This window comes from Carcharhinus amblyrhynchos, chromosome 28, assembly GCF_965287045.1.
Source record: "Carcharhinus amblyrhynchos chromosome 28, sCarAmb.v2.hapA, whole genome shotgun sequence".
Taxonomy (NCBI): Eukaryota; Metazoa; Chordata; class Chondrichthyes; order Carcharhiniformes; family Carcharhinidae; genus Carcharhinus; species Carcharhinus amblyrhynchos.
Window position 1 is genome coordinate 9,179,541 of NC_137351.1, and position 14,512 is coordinate 9,194,052.

General features: G+C 44.8%; 1 protein-coding gene across 6 annotated transcripts in view; it reads left to right on the forward strand.

Moving 5' to 3' along the window:
* LOC145359690 (A-kinase anchor protein 13-like) overlaps nucleotides 1–14,512 on the forward strand; it is a 415,021-nt gene that overhangs the window by 292,518 nt on the left and 107,991 nt on the right. For 3 of the 6 annotated variants that reach the window (XM_080214440.1, XM_080214441.1, XM_080214444.1), the window contains exons 12-15: nucleotides 1,444–1,497; nucleotides 4,166–4,228; nucleotides 7,782–7,977; nucleotides 8,802–8,886. In XM_080214440.1, the coding sequence (XP_080070566.1) occupies nucleotides 1,444–1,497; nucleotides 4,166–4,228; nucleotides 7,782–7,977; nucleotides 8,802–8,886 (398 nt within the window). The remainder of the gene's footprint in view (nucleotides 1–1,443; nucleotides 1,498–4,165; nucleotides 4,229–7,781; nucleotides 7,978–8,801; nucleotides 8,887–14,512) is intronic. The other 3 variants (XM_080214442.1, XM_080214445.1, XM_080214443.1) reach the window with 2 other exon arrangements.

Below are 14,512 nucleotides of genomic sequence, written 5' to 3' on the forward strand. Positions count from 1 at the left end.
GCAGAATGTAATGTTAACATCACAGCTAGGGTATAGAGAAAGATCAACTTAATGTGAAGTAGGTCTATTCAAAAGTCTGATGGCAGCAGGGAAGAAGTTGTGCTTGAATCAGTTGGTGCTGCTAAGACAGATATGATAATGTGGGAGCATCTCAAAATTGGAAGTGTCCAGAAGCAGGGAGCATGCCTGTGCTTTTTATTAGGGAGATCGAGTAGGCTTGTCCCTCCAATAAAGAGGAATGCACTGTCAGTTGTGTTTGGTCTATGGGTGGCACATTTGGTGAATAGAGCCTCTAGCTCCATATGCAACAGCCTGCTGCTGGGAGGCGAATTAGAATTTGGAAAGTGCTCCAAATTGAGACTGTAAATGTGCAGATTGGCAACCCACCATAATCCAGATGCCACCCAACCTCCCCCAGAAAACCTCTCCCGTGGCTGGATTACGGCAGTGAGTCACCCCTCTTTTTCCAGAACCCACCCCGCTCCCCACCCAATGCTCCTGCCACCCTGGGGACAGCAAAACCCTGCCCAAGGAGTCATGAATGCAAGATAGTCACTGTAAAATCCAACAAGGAATTCAAGAGTGTGATTGAATCAAGGGATTTACCTGTTGCTGTTACGAGGAGTAGTTTGAGGTGAATGGCATTGATGTGTTGAAGAGGAAGCTAGGTATGTATGTGAAAAAGAGGGATAGACTGTAACGAAATTACTTGCAATGGGAGGAGGTTTGTGTGGGGCGTTTACAGCAGAGTTATTGAACCGAATGGCCTGCTTCTGTGCCGCAAGTTCTGCATAGTTCTATGCAAGGTCTACAAAATATGGAAGCACGATGCACACTGGAAAGGCAGAGGCTGAGGCCTGCAAAATGATGAAAGGCGTAGACAGAGTGGATGATCAGAGGCTTTAGCCCCAGTGTGGAAATGTCAATTTACAATGGGGCACAGGTTCAAGGAGAGAGGGGGGAATTTTAAGGGTGATGTGCAGGGAAAGTTTTTCAGGCAGAGGGTGGTGGGTGCCTGGAATGCGCTGCCACAGGATGTGGTGGAAGCAGGCACATTAGCAACATTTAAGAGGCATCTGGGTGGGTACATGAATAGGGAGGGAATAGAGGGATACAGACCGAGGAAGAGCAGAAGGTTTTTTTTTAGTTTAGTTGGGGCATCATGATTGGCACAGGTTGGAGGACCGAAGAGCCTGTGCTGAACTTTCTTTTGTTCTTCATGAAGGCTAGGGAGGAAGGTTTTAATTGCTGGTATTTTAGATTGTGTACCTCAAGGTGACTGAAGGAATTGAGCTTTGAGTTTTGTCTCTTACTAATATTCACAGTTTTGCTTTCTTTATTTGCCCAGTTTTCATTCTTCTGATCTAAACTTTTCATCCTTTTTTGTATCGATCATTTCTTTTCTCCCTTGAATGATTGTTTATCTTCATGATTTCCTTTCAGTTCTGTGAGAATGCTTGGTGACATCATAAAGAGGCCACCAATTCATAGAAGAAGGTAAAAAAAAGTGAAACTGAACTAATTATTTTAACACAAGAAAATGGATATTAATCTTCTGCCTTTTGACACAAGCTGAGAGTTTGGACACTGTTCTGTAAGAACACATATGTGTTTTTGTGTAAAATGTTATTTCACTGAAACCTGTTCAATGGCACTACAACTGGCACTGACCAAAAGGTGATTCTTTAATTAAAATTAGTTGCTCACCGAAGTCACAGAACTGGTGAGGGCAAGGGGTGTAAGGGTGGAGAAGACAGGCAGGGTGGGAGAGAGAGGGGGTAAGGGAGAGGGGTGGCGTGGGGGTGAGGGAGAGAGAGGGGTGGCGTGGGGGTGAGGGAGAGGAAGTGAAACAAATGTTACAGATTAACTATGGTAGGAGTGTGATTCTGGCTCATACAGGAAAGTCCCTATTTATATCTTCTCAGTTAATGTCAGTCAGGACCACAAGTGAATTTAGCATGTTCTTGAGCACGTAACTGCTGGGAGGTCACGGGGTGGATGTCCACTGTGGCAGAATTAGTCCAGTATCCAGTGTGCTGAGGTTCTGATGTATTGGCATCCATACAAGTGAGTATGTTTCTGAGCCTTGAGCCCTGACCTATAGAACCTCTATAGCATTTCCTCCTAGCTGAAGATGATGGTGGAGGAGAGTTAGTAGTCTGATGTCCAGGTTTCAATGTTATAACAGTGTGTGCATGTTAACCCCACCGAGTTCATTAATCAAGAACATATTCTTTGCAAGCACTTTGCTAACTTTCTCAACTGCCATTGCTGGCTTTGTTGTAATACTTATATAATCGTCACCCTATTGTAAATCTTTTCAGATAACTCTACTATTTAACAAAACAAAGAAACTTGAAGGAAGATGTGTGCAATGGTACAGATTTTATTTTAGCTCCTGGCTTACATTTGAAATGTGCAAATCACCACAAGCGTTGGAGTTGCATGCAATGGCCAAATTGTGAATCTTTCATGCTGTTGAACTGTGTAACATGCCTACCGGTCTAATTGTCCAGAAACTGGTCCATTAGACATAAATACTATAGTTGCAAGAGGAGATCCGTGCTGTGAATTCTGTGGCATTAACGCTCCTGATTCTCCCAGAAGTGTGATGTCCACTTGCCTATTCCAACAACACCTTAGAAGCTTACCATCCAGGGCAAAAGCAGCCAGTTCAATTAGTACCCCAGTTCCCCTCTCTGCCACAGATGCACAATGGCAGCACCATCAAACAGCGTACTGCAACTACTTATCAAGGCTCCTTTGACAGCACTTTTGGGACCTCCAACCTCTACCATCTAGAAGGACAAGGGCAGCAGATACATGGGACCACCACAACCTGGAAGTTCCCCTTCAAGCCATACGCCATCCCGACTTGGAAATATATCAGCTGATCCTTCGCTGTCGCTGGGTCAAAATCCTGGAACCCCTTTCCTCTAAGCAGCGTGGGTGTGCCTACACCACTTGGACTGTTGCCATTCAAAAAAGCAGCTCACCACTAGCACCTTGAAGACAATTAGGGAGGGGCAATAAATGCTGGCTTTGCCGGCAATGCCCACACCGTGCGAGTGAATTTTTTTAATTAAGAAGCTCAGAATACTGTGTGACATTAGGAAATGGGTGTGAGGGTGGAGTAGCTGTAAGGACTGAGGCAGATGTCCAGAGGTCAAGTTCCAATCCCATCATGATGAGTTATGAAGTTAAATCCATTAAATCTGCTATTAACAAATCTGGTAAATTTGTGTCTTCATAACAGAAAAATAAAGTCTATTATTAACAAATCTTGCTCAATAATCCCTGTATTAAATCAAACTTCCCTCCACCCTGACCTGACCTGCAGGTGACTCCGATCTCAGATTCTGCAATGGGCTAGTCATGCAACTATCACGGCAGCTAGAGATATGGTACAAATCCAGTGTCTGCCATTTACAGACAATACATTTCAATAGATGGCACAGTGGTTAGCACTGCAGCCCCTCAGTGCCAGGAACCTGGGTTCGATTCTGGTGTTGACTGTGTGGAGTTTGCAGACTCCCCCCTAGTGTCCGCGCAGGTTTCCTCCAGGTGCTCCAGTTTCCTCCCATTGTCCAAAGATGTGCAAGTTGGGTGTATTGGCCATGTTAAATTGACCCTTAGTGTCCACGGATGTGGGGATTAGATGGATTGGCCATGGTAAATGCGCAGGGTTACAGCGATATGGCAGGGAAGCAGACCTGGGTAAGATGCTGTTTTGGAGTGCCAGTGGAGACTTGATGGGCTGAATGGCCTCCTTCTGCACCGTAAGGGTTTCACAATTCAATCAAGCTTCTAGCAGTCACACAACAACTTAGTTGGTTATGGGGCTGAGTGGTGGTGGTTTAGGAGCGATTTGAAGAGATAGCTTAACATAACCCTAAAAGCACACTGGCTTCCATGTGACTAGTTAAATAGCATCTTCTGTGGTAAGCCTAATGGCAAAATACACAATCTTCCAGCTTTTGGCATCATTTAAAAGCTGGAAAAGCCGTCAAGTATGCAAAAGAAATTAAAATTTTTTTGAATGCAATCTCATAGCATCATTGCAGCAAGACCTCTGCTGAAATTTCCTGCCAATGCACTACTCATCATCTCTCTCTTCTGTCATTGTTTCCTTCCTTGTTCTGATCCTTTCTCCCCTTATTCCTAGCATGAGTTGGTGTCCCTCTGAAAACCAATGCCTTATCCTGGAGTCTGACATTAGTTACCGAAGGTATGGATTGTGGGAGGCACTGAATAAAGATCAGATGGTTTCTCTGTGTTTTCACTATGAAGGGATGGAAAAATTGAGCGAATAGGTATCTGGCACATCTTAAGCAAATAGTTTGTTGAACTGAAAATAATTTTTAAAAACTACAATTGTTGTAACTCTGAACTATAAACAGAACATTTTGGAAATACATAGATCGGCCAGCATCAAAAAAGAGACAAGCAGTCCCTGAAGAAAATTTGGCAAGCCATTAAGTTGGCAGAATGAGATAATTTCAGATATTTCTCACTTTTACCAAATTTGTATATGGGTTCCATGTGACACTCCCTGAGTATGGTGTGATGAGATTTGGAAGGCCAGTCGAGGAACATGCAACAAAGCTGAAGTCCTGTTCGCTTCTTGGGAAGGTATTATGTGGAGGTTAAGCCTCTTCCAATGGGAAAGATGGATGGAGAGAAAGAAGATGGGGCGCTGGGGGCGGGGACTCTCCAGGCTGCTGTTGGGTGACACCTGGTGGCCAGCTGCACATAGTGCTGGTGGCCTGGGAGCAATTTCCGGCCCTGACTCTCGGCTGCAGTGAGGGATGTTTCAGGTGATCTGTGAAGAAAGAAAAATGTGCATTTTTCACACTGTAACCATAACAGTTCTCCAAAAGAAAAGTCCATGAGAACTTGCATCAAACAAAAACTTTTAAAAAGGCGTGTAATCTTCACGTTCAAAACCAAAGTTAGGAAATTGCTTCAGTCCAAATTAATCCTGTGCATTTGTCAATACTCACTCCTGTCAGTTCACTGTGTCTCTCAATGTATTACATCCAGCAGCAGCAAACTGGGAGTGGGTGGGAAATGTGGCAAAATCACTTGCGCAGGATGGGAATAATTTGGTTTGATTTATTATTGTCACATGTATTGGTATACACACAAAAGTATCGTTTCTTGCATGCTGTACAGACAAAGCATACCATACATAGGGAAGGAAAGGAGAGGGTGCACGATGTAATATTACAGTCAAAGCTAGGGTGTAGAGAAAGATCAACTTAATATGGGGTAGGCCCATTCAAATATCTGAAGGCAGCAGGGAAGATGCTGTTCTTGAGTTGGTTGGTGCTGCTAATACAGCGGGAGCATCTCAAAATTGGAGATGCCCATGAAGGGGTGAACATGACTGCACTTTTTATTAGAGAGATTAAGTGGGCTGGCCCCTCCAATGAAGAGGAACTCACTGTCAGTGATGGTTGGGACTGTGGGTGGCACATTTGGTGAATAAAGCCTCAGGCTACATATACGACAGACTGCCGCTGGAAGGTAAAATAGAATGTTGGCAAGTGCTCTAAATTGAGACTGTAAATGTGCAGATCGGCTACCCACCATAATCCAGATGCCACTGTGCCACCCGACTCCCTTCCCCAGCAAACCTACCCCATGGTTGGACTGCGACAGTGAGCCATCCCCGCCATCTAGTGTTACGGTCATAGCTAGAAAAAGATCAACTTAATATGAGGTAGGTCCATTCAGACGTCTGACGGCAGCAGGGAAGAAACTATTCTTGAGCGGTTGGTACGTGTCCTCACACTTTTTTTGTAGCTTTTCTTGAACTAACCGGTTTGTATGGAGGAGCCTTTATGTGCACCCATCCCCTTGCATCTCGAACGCTTGCTGCCCAGTAGGGCGTACAGTCAACCTTCACACCACCTCAGCTGTGCTAATAACTGATGTGTTTTAGCTGTCACTGCTCTTTTCCTGTTGTATGTTTGAGACACGTTTACCTACACGTGACTGGCTTTTGCATGATCCTGGGGCATGTTTGAATGCATGAGAGCTGGTCATTGGTGCTGCCCAAGTCTGAAGCTTCACGCACACCCAAGAGCTTTTGTGTTAAATGTGTGCGTTTGTTTTTGAAATTGTTGAATTCCTTCATAAATAGATTTAGTCTCAGGATCAGTGTCACCAATCTTGCCGCTAATCACTGTCCTACACTTTTCCCACGCACAAGTGAAGTTAAGTATTTCTTTTCTAAAGCATTTGCAAAGATTATTATTCCTCTCCTCGGCCCTCCTTGCCAAAAGAAACATAATTTTCCACAACAAGAGCAGATTGCCAGAGAAGTACAGCAGACTAGTTGGCATCTGGAAATGAGCAAAATAGGTTAACGTTCAGATTATGTATCAGTGTGTAACTGTTTTTCACCAGTTTAATTGGTGACAAATATGCATTGATTATATCAATTGTATCAAAAGACAATGCTCAAGTTTTAGAAAGGCTTTAAGTTACTGATTACTTGTTGATTTCTCAAGTGTGAATACGCTTGGGCTTGCTTTCCTGGCACCCACACTTGCTACTAACAAATTCCAATTCAGCCAGAATGCAGTGATCTGTACCCTCACCCCTACTTTATGCCCTATCATCCTTGCCAAGCCCTGTGGGGTCATTATGGTGCTGGAACTCCTACTTTCCTCTGCCTTGGAAGCCGACGATACCCAACTTATTCACCTGTGGTTATCGACGCAGCTGGGTGGCGCGTTGGCAAAGTGGTTGGCACTGCTGCCTCTCGGTGCCAGGAATCCGTGTTCGATTCCAGCCTTGCATCACTGCCTGTGTGAAGTTTGCACATTCTCCCCATGTCTGCGTGGATTTCCTCTGGATGCTCCAGTTTCCTCCCACAGTCCAAAGATGTGCGGGTTAGGTGGATTGACCGTGCTGTATTGCCCATTTTATGTTCCTAGATGTGCAGATTAGATGGAATAGCCCATCATGGGGTTGTGGGGATAGTGGGGGAGGCCTGGGTAAGAGACTCCATCAGAGAGTGGGTGCAGAGTCGATGGACTAAATGGCATCCGACTGCACTGTAGTAATTCTGTGACTTCTCACCCCTAATCCACTGTTGGTCGCGGTTCTATCGCTGCTGCCCACAGAGGCGCAATCAGTCCTCATCTCCCCAACATCTCCGACCCTGATTTTCAGATCCTGTGAAAGACCATTCTCTTTCCACCTGCCATCTATTTTTTCATTCCTTCCTTTATACTGTTAGGATGGGGGGTAAGGAGACATTATTGTAGAGATGCGTCTCTGTCTAAAGTTTAAGAAGTTAAAGTTTACTTATTAGTGACATGTAGGCTTGGATTAACACTGCAATGAAATTACTGTGAAAATTGCCTAGTCGCCACACTCCACCCGTTTGGGAACACTGGGGGAGCATTTAGTATGGCCAATGCTTTGGACTGTGGGCTGAAACAGGAGCGCCCAGTGGAAACCCACACAGACACGGAGAATGTTCAGCCTCCACACAGGCAGTGACCTAAGTTAGGAATCGAACCCCGGTCCCTGGCACTGTGAGGCAGCAATGCTTACCACTGTGCTGCCCTGGTATATGTAAGTGTAATGTTATTCCCCTGTCCTGCACCACTAGCTATTGGCAGAGATTAATTCCTGCACCTGTCACTGTGTTGATGATCATGTTGAGAAGCCCGTACTCGAGGGTTCACCTCTGTTTGCCTCAAGCAAATTTTCAAATTAATGACAATTGCCATGTTAATTGAATATGTCCTATGTGTATTCAGTTACAGCCTGGAAGGACTGGTGCACCACAGCGAGGTGACCAAGGAAACTTCACATGCTGTGGAGTCTGTCTTAAGGAATTCTCGAGACCCTCGCCGGGCTCCCATCGTCAACACCGATGAGCGTGGATCGCTAGTCTCGCTGACTGAGGAAGAGATGGAGTCCGATCACAGCGAGGGCAGCGTGTTTGAAAAGCCGGTAAAGTGACCGCTTTAAAATCATACTGCATGAACGTGACCAAAGCTGGTCAACTTGTGTGCATTATCCTATTAAAAATTGAAAGACTTGAGTGAAAGCTGAAGACCTTTTTAGTGATGGCAGAAGTACTAGTTAAAGCCCTGTCCTGTGTGAATTTTCTGGTGGCACAGTGGTTAGCACTGCTGCCTCACAGCACCAGGGACCTGGGTTCGATTCCAGGCTTGGGTCACTGCCTGTGTGGAGTTTGCACATTCTCTTCGTGTCTGTATGGGTTTCCTCCAGATGCTCCCATTTCCTCAATCCAAAGATGTGTGGGTTACGTGGATTGGCCATGCCAAAATTGCCCCGTAGTGTCAAGGGGATGAGCTCGGGTAAATAATGGGGTTATGGGGATAGGGCCTGGGTGGGAATGAGGTTGGTGCAAACTCGATGGGCCAGATGGCAGCCTCTTGCACTGTAGGATTCCATGAATACTGACGCAGAAAATGTTTATGTGTACATACGATTTCAGAATCGCCCAAAACGCCTCCCACTCAACCAAGTATTTTGCAAATGTAGTCATTTCGGCAATGCTCAGCAACATTTGCATTACATTACTATTACTTCATCGGCTATTTTTAACAGAGGTAGTGTAAACATTTTTTGAATAACTCTGGTGATTGATTGGTGCTTGCTTTCGGCTCCCTTAATCCATTGTGTAGCTGAGTGCATAGGTTTTAGTGCTGATACAATTAAGTCTGAGTAACTACGTGGGGAGTTACTCAGAACTTGAGTGTATAATTGGTACAGGAAATTTCAACAGCAACTATGTTGTTTTCTTACAGAAGGTGACCAGGATACAGCCACGTTCTGCTCCTCCACTGAAGAAATCCATTTCACTGCAAGCCATCAGCCCACCAAGTGCAGACGGTGAGTACCAAATGGATTTTCAGCAGCGTAACAGACAACTAAATAAACATTACTAACTGAAATGGCACATGTGTTGAGAGCAATCAAAAGTGGAATCGTTTGTAAGTCTTGAGGTTTTCTTAAAAGACGCGTAGGTTTTATTTTTAACACTTTATCTATTCTCCTGTTCTCTTTCCTCTTTCAAAGTCCTTGATATTATACAATTGCAGAGGTGTTACCTACCCTCCAGTACCATACCTAAGTGGCCATTTTTCATGTGTGGGCATTAGACATAAGCAATATAACCATAAAGAACATCTTAAAGGAACCTTACACACACATTCGCCAGTATCGATGTTTTCAAACTCCAAGCAGTTAAAGATGTTCCCCTGTTTAACCTCAGGGGTGTTGGGGCGAACAACCCTCTGTGTTGCAGCTCTACCTAGCTAACTCACAACAGACTGGAGATCAAACCAAATAATAGCGTGCTTACATTTCGCAAGCCCCTCTCATTCCCTCAGGCAACCCTGAAGTAAATCAATGCAAAGGAATTACTCTTGAATTTCAGTCACTGGTGTCTTGGAGACAAATAAAAAACACTGCAATGAAGTTATTGTGAAAAGCTAGGGGGATTGGCCATGTTAAATTGCCCCTTAGTGTCCAAAGATGTACAGATTATTGAATTAGCCATGGTAAGTGCGCAGGGTTACGCTTTAAAGTTTATTTATTAGTGACACAAGTCGGCTTACATTAACACTGCAATGAAGTTAGGGTGAAAATCCCCTGGTTGCCACACTCTGGCGCCTGTTTGGGTACACAGAAGGAGAATTTAGCATGGTCCCAATGCACCTAACCAGCACGTCTTTCAGACCATGGGAGGAAACCAGAGCACCCGGAGGAAACCCATGCAGACACGGAATTAACATGTAGACTCCAGACAGAGAGTCACCCAAGCCAGGAATCAAACCTGAGTCCTTGGCACTGTGAGGCAGCAATGCTCACCAGACAGTCTATTTGCATACAACAAGGTTCTAACAATGAGACAAATGACCAGTTACTTTGTTTTGATGGCACTGATTGAAGATGAATGATGGTCTGGGCACAGGTATCATCCGTACCCTTCTGAATAGTGCCTTGGGAGTTTTGGTATTCACCTGAACAGGCATGACACTTTCAGCAATGTAGCAGTCCCTCTGCTGCTCTGAAACATCATCCTTAGTTGTGCACTGAATCTGGAGTTGGTCATATACCCATGACTTCCAGCTTTGAAGACCGAAGTGCCACAGCAATTGGCATTAACAATGGACAGCTGTTTGGAATATTAAGTGGGGCGAAAGGATGAAGGAGTCTCACCTGACCCTTCAAGTGAGACATTGCTTGAGAGATTTGTTCCTGGCAACTGAAAGGACTTCAAGTGCTTTGAAATGTGGTCACCATTGTAACGTCAGAAACATGGCAGCCAAGTTGCACACAGCAAGCTCCCACAAACAGAATGTGATAATGATCAGATAATCTGTTAATTCCATGTGTTTCACTCATGGCATGGCATTTCCTATATGAAAGTGACTCAAACACTAGTGGGGCAGAACAAGCCCAGCTGAGTTGTCATTTACTCAACATCTATACTTGCACTTTCTAATATTGCTCACCTAGTTTTGATGCCTTTTCTCTTGCTAACCTAAGTAGCCCTGATAAAGCAGGCAGGACACTGGCACATTGTGTCAGGAATCCGGGTTCAATTCCGTCCTTGGGTGACTGTCTCTGTGGAGTTTGCACGTTGCCTGCATGGGTTTCCTCCAGGTGCTCTGGTTTCCTCCCACAGTCCAAAGATGTGCAAGTTAGGTGGACTGGCCATGCTAAATTGCCACTTAGTGTCCCAAGCTGTGGGGATTAGTTGATTAAACATGTGGAGTTACAGTGATGGGGCCTAAGTAGAATTGGGACTACGATGTTGTGGCCATTATGGAGACATAATTAGAACAGGGACAGGAATGGTTGTTGGCAGTTCCAAGATATAGATGTTTCAGTAAGTGTAGGGAAGATGGTAAAAGAGGTGGAGAAGTAGCATTGTTAATCAAGGATAGTTTAATGGCTACTGAAAGACATTTCGTGGGGGATCTACCTACTGAGGTAATATGGACTGAAGTTAGAAATAGGAAAGAAGTGGCCACGTTGTTAGGAGTTTACTATAGGCCCTCAAATCGTAATCAAGATGCGGAGGAGGAAATGGCAAAGCAGATTATGGATAGGTGCTGCGGTCACAGGGTAATTATCATGGGTGACTTTAACTTTCCAAATATTGGTTGGAACCTTTGTAGGTCGAATAGTTCAGATGGGGCACGTTTTGTACAGTGTGTGCAGGAGGGTTTCCTGACACACTATGTGAATAAGCTGACAAGAGGTGGGGCCACATTGGACTTGGTACTGGATAATGAACCGGGCCAAGTGTTAGATTTGTTTGTGGGAGAGCACTTTGGAGATAGTGACCACAATTTGGTGTCTTTCATTATTGCAATGGAGGTGATGTGGCAGGGCAAGGTTTATAATTGGGGTAGGGGTAATTATGGTGCGATTAGGCAAGAATTAGGGAGCATAAGATGGGAACAGAAACTGTTAGGTAAAGGCACAAATGAAAAGTGGAACTTGTTCACGGAACAAATACTGCATGACCTTGACGGGTATGTCCCTGGCAGGCAGGGAGGAAATGGCGAGTGAGGGAGCCATGGTTTACAAAGGAAGTTGAATGTCTTTTCAAGAGGAGAAAGGAAGCATATGTAAGGATGAGAAAACGAGGTTCAGTTAGGTTGCTTGAGGGTTACAAGGTAGCAAGGAATGAGTTAAAAAAGGGCTTAGGAGAGCTAGGAGGGGGCATGAGAAGTCCTTGGTTGGTCAGATTAAGGTAAACCCCAAGGCTTTTTACTCTTATGTGAGAAATAAAAGAATGACCAGGCTGAGGTTAGGGCCGATCAAGGATAGTGGTGGGATCTTGTGCATGGAGTCAGAAGAGATAGGTGAGGCGTTGAATGAATACTTTTCTTCAGTGTTCACTAAGGAGAAGGGCCAGGTTTTTGAGGATGAGAGTGTGATACAGGCTGATAGGATGGAGAAGGTAGATGTTCTGAGGAAAGGTGTATTAGCAATTTTGAAAAGGGGTCAATAAGTCCCCTGGGCCAGATGGGATACATCCTGGGATGAGATTGCGGAGCCTTTAGCTTTGATCTTTGGGTCCTCATTGTCCATGGGTATTGTGCCAAAGGACTGGAGAGTGGCGAATATTGTTCCTGTCTTCAAGAAAGGAAATAGGATTGACCCTGGTAATTATAGGCCAGTTAGTCTTGCTTCGGTGGTTGGTAAGTTAATGGAAAAAGTCCTGAGGGATAGGATTTATGGCCATTTGGAAAGATGCAGCTTAATCCGGGATAGTCAGCACGGATTTGTGAGGGGTAAGTCTTGCTGCACAAATTTGATTGAATTCTTTGAGGAGGAAACTAAGTGCATAGACGAAGGTAGAGCAGTTGATGTCATATGCATGGATTTTAGTAAGGCGTTTGATAAGGTTCCCCATGGTAGAACATAAGAACATAAGAAATAGGAGCAGGAGTAGGCCATCTAGCCCTTCGAGCCTGCCCCGCCATTCAATAAGATCATGGCTGATCTGTTGTGGCTCAGTTCCACTTTCCCGCCCTCTCCCCATAACCCTTAATCCCCTCTCTTATCAAAAACCCATCAACCCGCTTCTTAAAAATATTTAGCGAGGCAGCCTCCACCACTCATGAAGAAAGTAAAGGGGTGTGAGATAGAAAGAAATTTGGCCAATTGGATAAGTAACTGGCTGTATCATAGAAGTCATGATGTGGGTATGCCGGCGTTGGACTGGCGTAAACACAGTAAAAAGTCTGACAGCACCAGGTTTTAGTCCAACCTATTTATTTGATAATATACTCACAAGCTTTCGGGGTTAGCCCCTTCGTCAGGTGAATGGAGAGTTCTGGCCTCAGACAGAGCATATAAAGCACAGACAGTTTAGAGATTACTGATTAGAATGCGAATCCTTACACCTAACCTGCTGTTCAAGACCTGAAGTGGCTGATAATGTGAGTGGAAGGAGCACTGATCACAGGTTAAAGAGATGTGTATTGTCTCCAGACAGTACAGTAAGTGAGGTTTTGCAAACCCAGGCAAGTCACGGGGGTTACAGATAGTGCGACATGAACCCAAGATCCCTGTTGAGACCGTGGACGGTCTCAACAGGGATCTTGGGTTCATGTCGCACTATCTGTAACCCCCGTGACTTGCCTGGGTTTGCAAAACCTCACTTACTGTACTGTCTGGAGACAATACACATCTCTTTAACCTGTGATCAGTGCTCCTTCCACTCACATTATCAGGCACTTCAGGTCTTGAACAGCAGGTTAGGTGTAAGGATTCGCATTCTAATCAGTAATCTCTAAACTGTCTGTGCTTTATATGCTCTGTCTGAGGCCAGAACTCTCCATTCACCTGACGAAGGGGCTAACCCCGAAAGCTTGTGAGTATATTATCAAATAAATAGGTTGGACTAAGACCTGGTGTTGTCAGACTTTTTACTGTATCATAGAAGACAGAGGGTGGTGATGGAGGTAAAATTTTCAGACTGGAGGCTAGTTACCAGTGGTCTACCACAGGGACCAGTGCTGGGTCCTCTGCTAATTGTGATTTTTATCAATGATTTGGAAGAGAGGGCTGAAGAGTGGGTTAGTAAATTTGCTGATGACACCAGGATTGGTGGAGTAGTGGATGAGGTGGAGGGCTCTTGTAGGCTGCAAAGAGACATTGATAGGATAGGATGGGCCAAAAACTGGCAGACAGAGCATAACCCTGATAAGTGCAAGGTGATTCATTTTGGTAGGACAAACTTGAATGCAGATGACAAGGTCAACGGCAGGGTTCTGAGGAATGTAGACGAACAGAGAGATCTTGGGGTTCATATCCACAGGTCTCTGAAGGTCGCCACTCAAGTGGATAGAGCCGTGAAGAAGGCTTATAGTGTGTTAGCGTTTGTTAACAGAGCACTTGAGTTTGAGTCATGGGGTTATGCTGCAACTCTACAGGACCTTGGTGAGACCACTTTTGGAATATTGTGTTCAGTTCTAATCGCCTCACTATCAGAAGTTTGTGGAAGCATCGAAGAGAGTGCAGAGGAGATTTATCAGGATGCTGCCTGGTTTGGAGGGTAGATCTTATGGAGAAAAGTTGAGGGAGCTGGGGCTTTTCTCTTTAGAGTGAAAGAGGATGAGAGGCGACTTAATAGAAGTTTATAAGATGATGAGGGGGATAGATAGAGTGGACATTCAGAGATTATTTTCTACAGTCCTTTGGCACAATCCCCGTGGACAATGAGGACCCAAAGATCAAAGCTAAAGGCTCCACAATCTCATCCCAGGATGTATCCCATCTGGCCCAGGGGACTTATTGACCCTCAGGTTTTTCAAAATTGCTAATACGTCTTCCCTCAGAACATCACGGGGGGCATAACTATAAGGTTCATGGTGGGAGATGTAGGAGGGATGTTCAAGGTAGGTTCTTACTTAGAGTGTTTGGGGTGTGGAATGCACTGCCTGCTGTGATAGTGGAGTCAGACACTTTAGGAACTTTCAAGCGGTTGTTG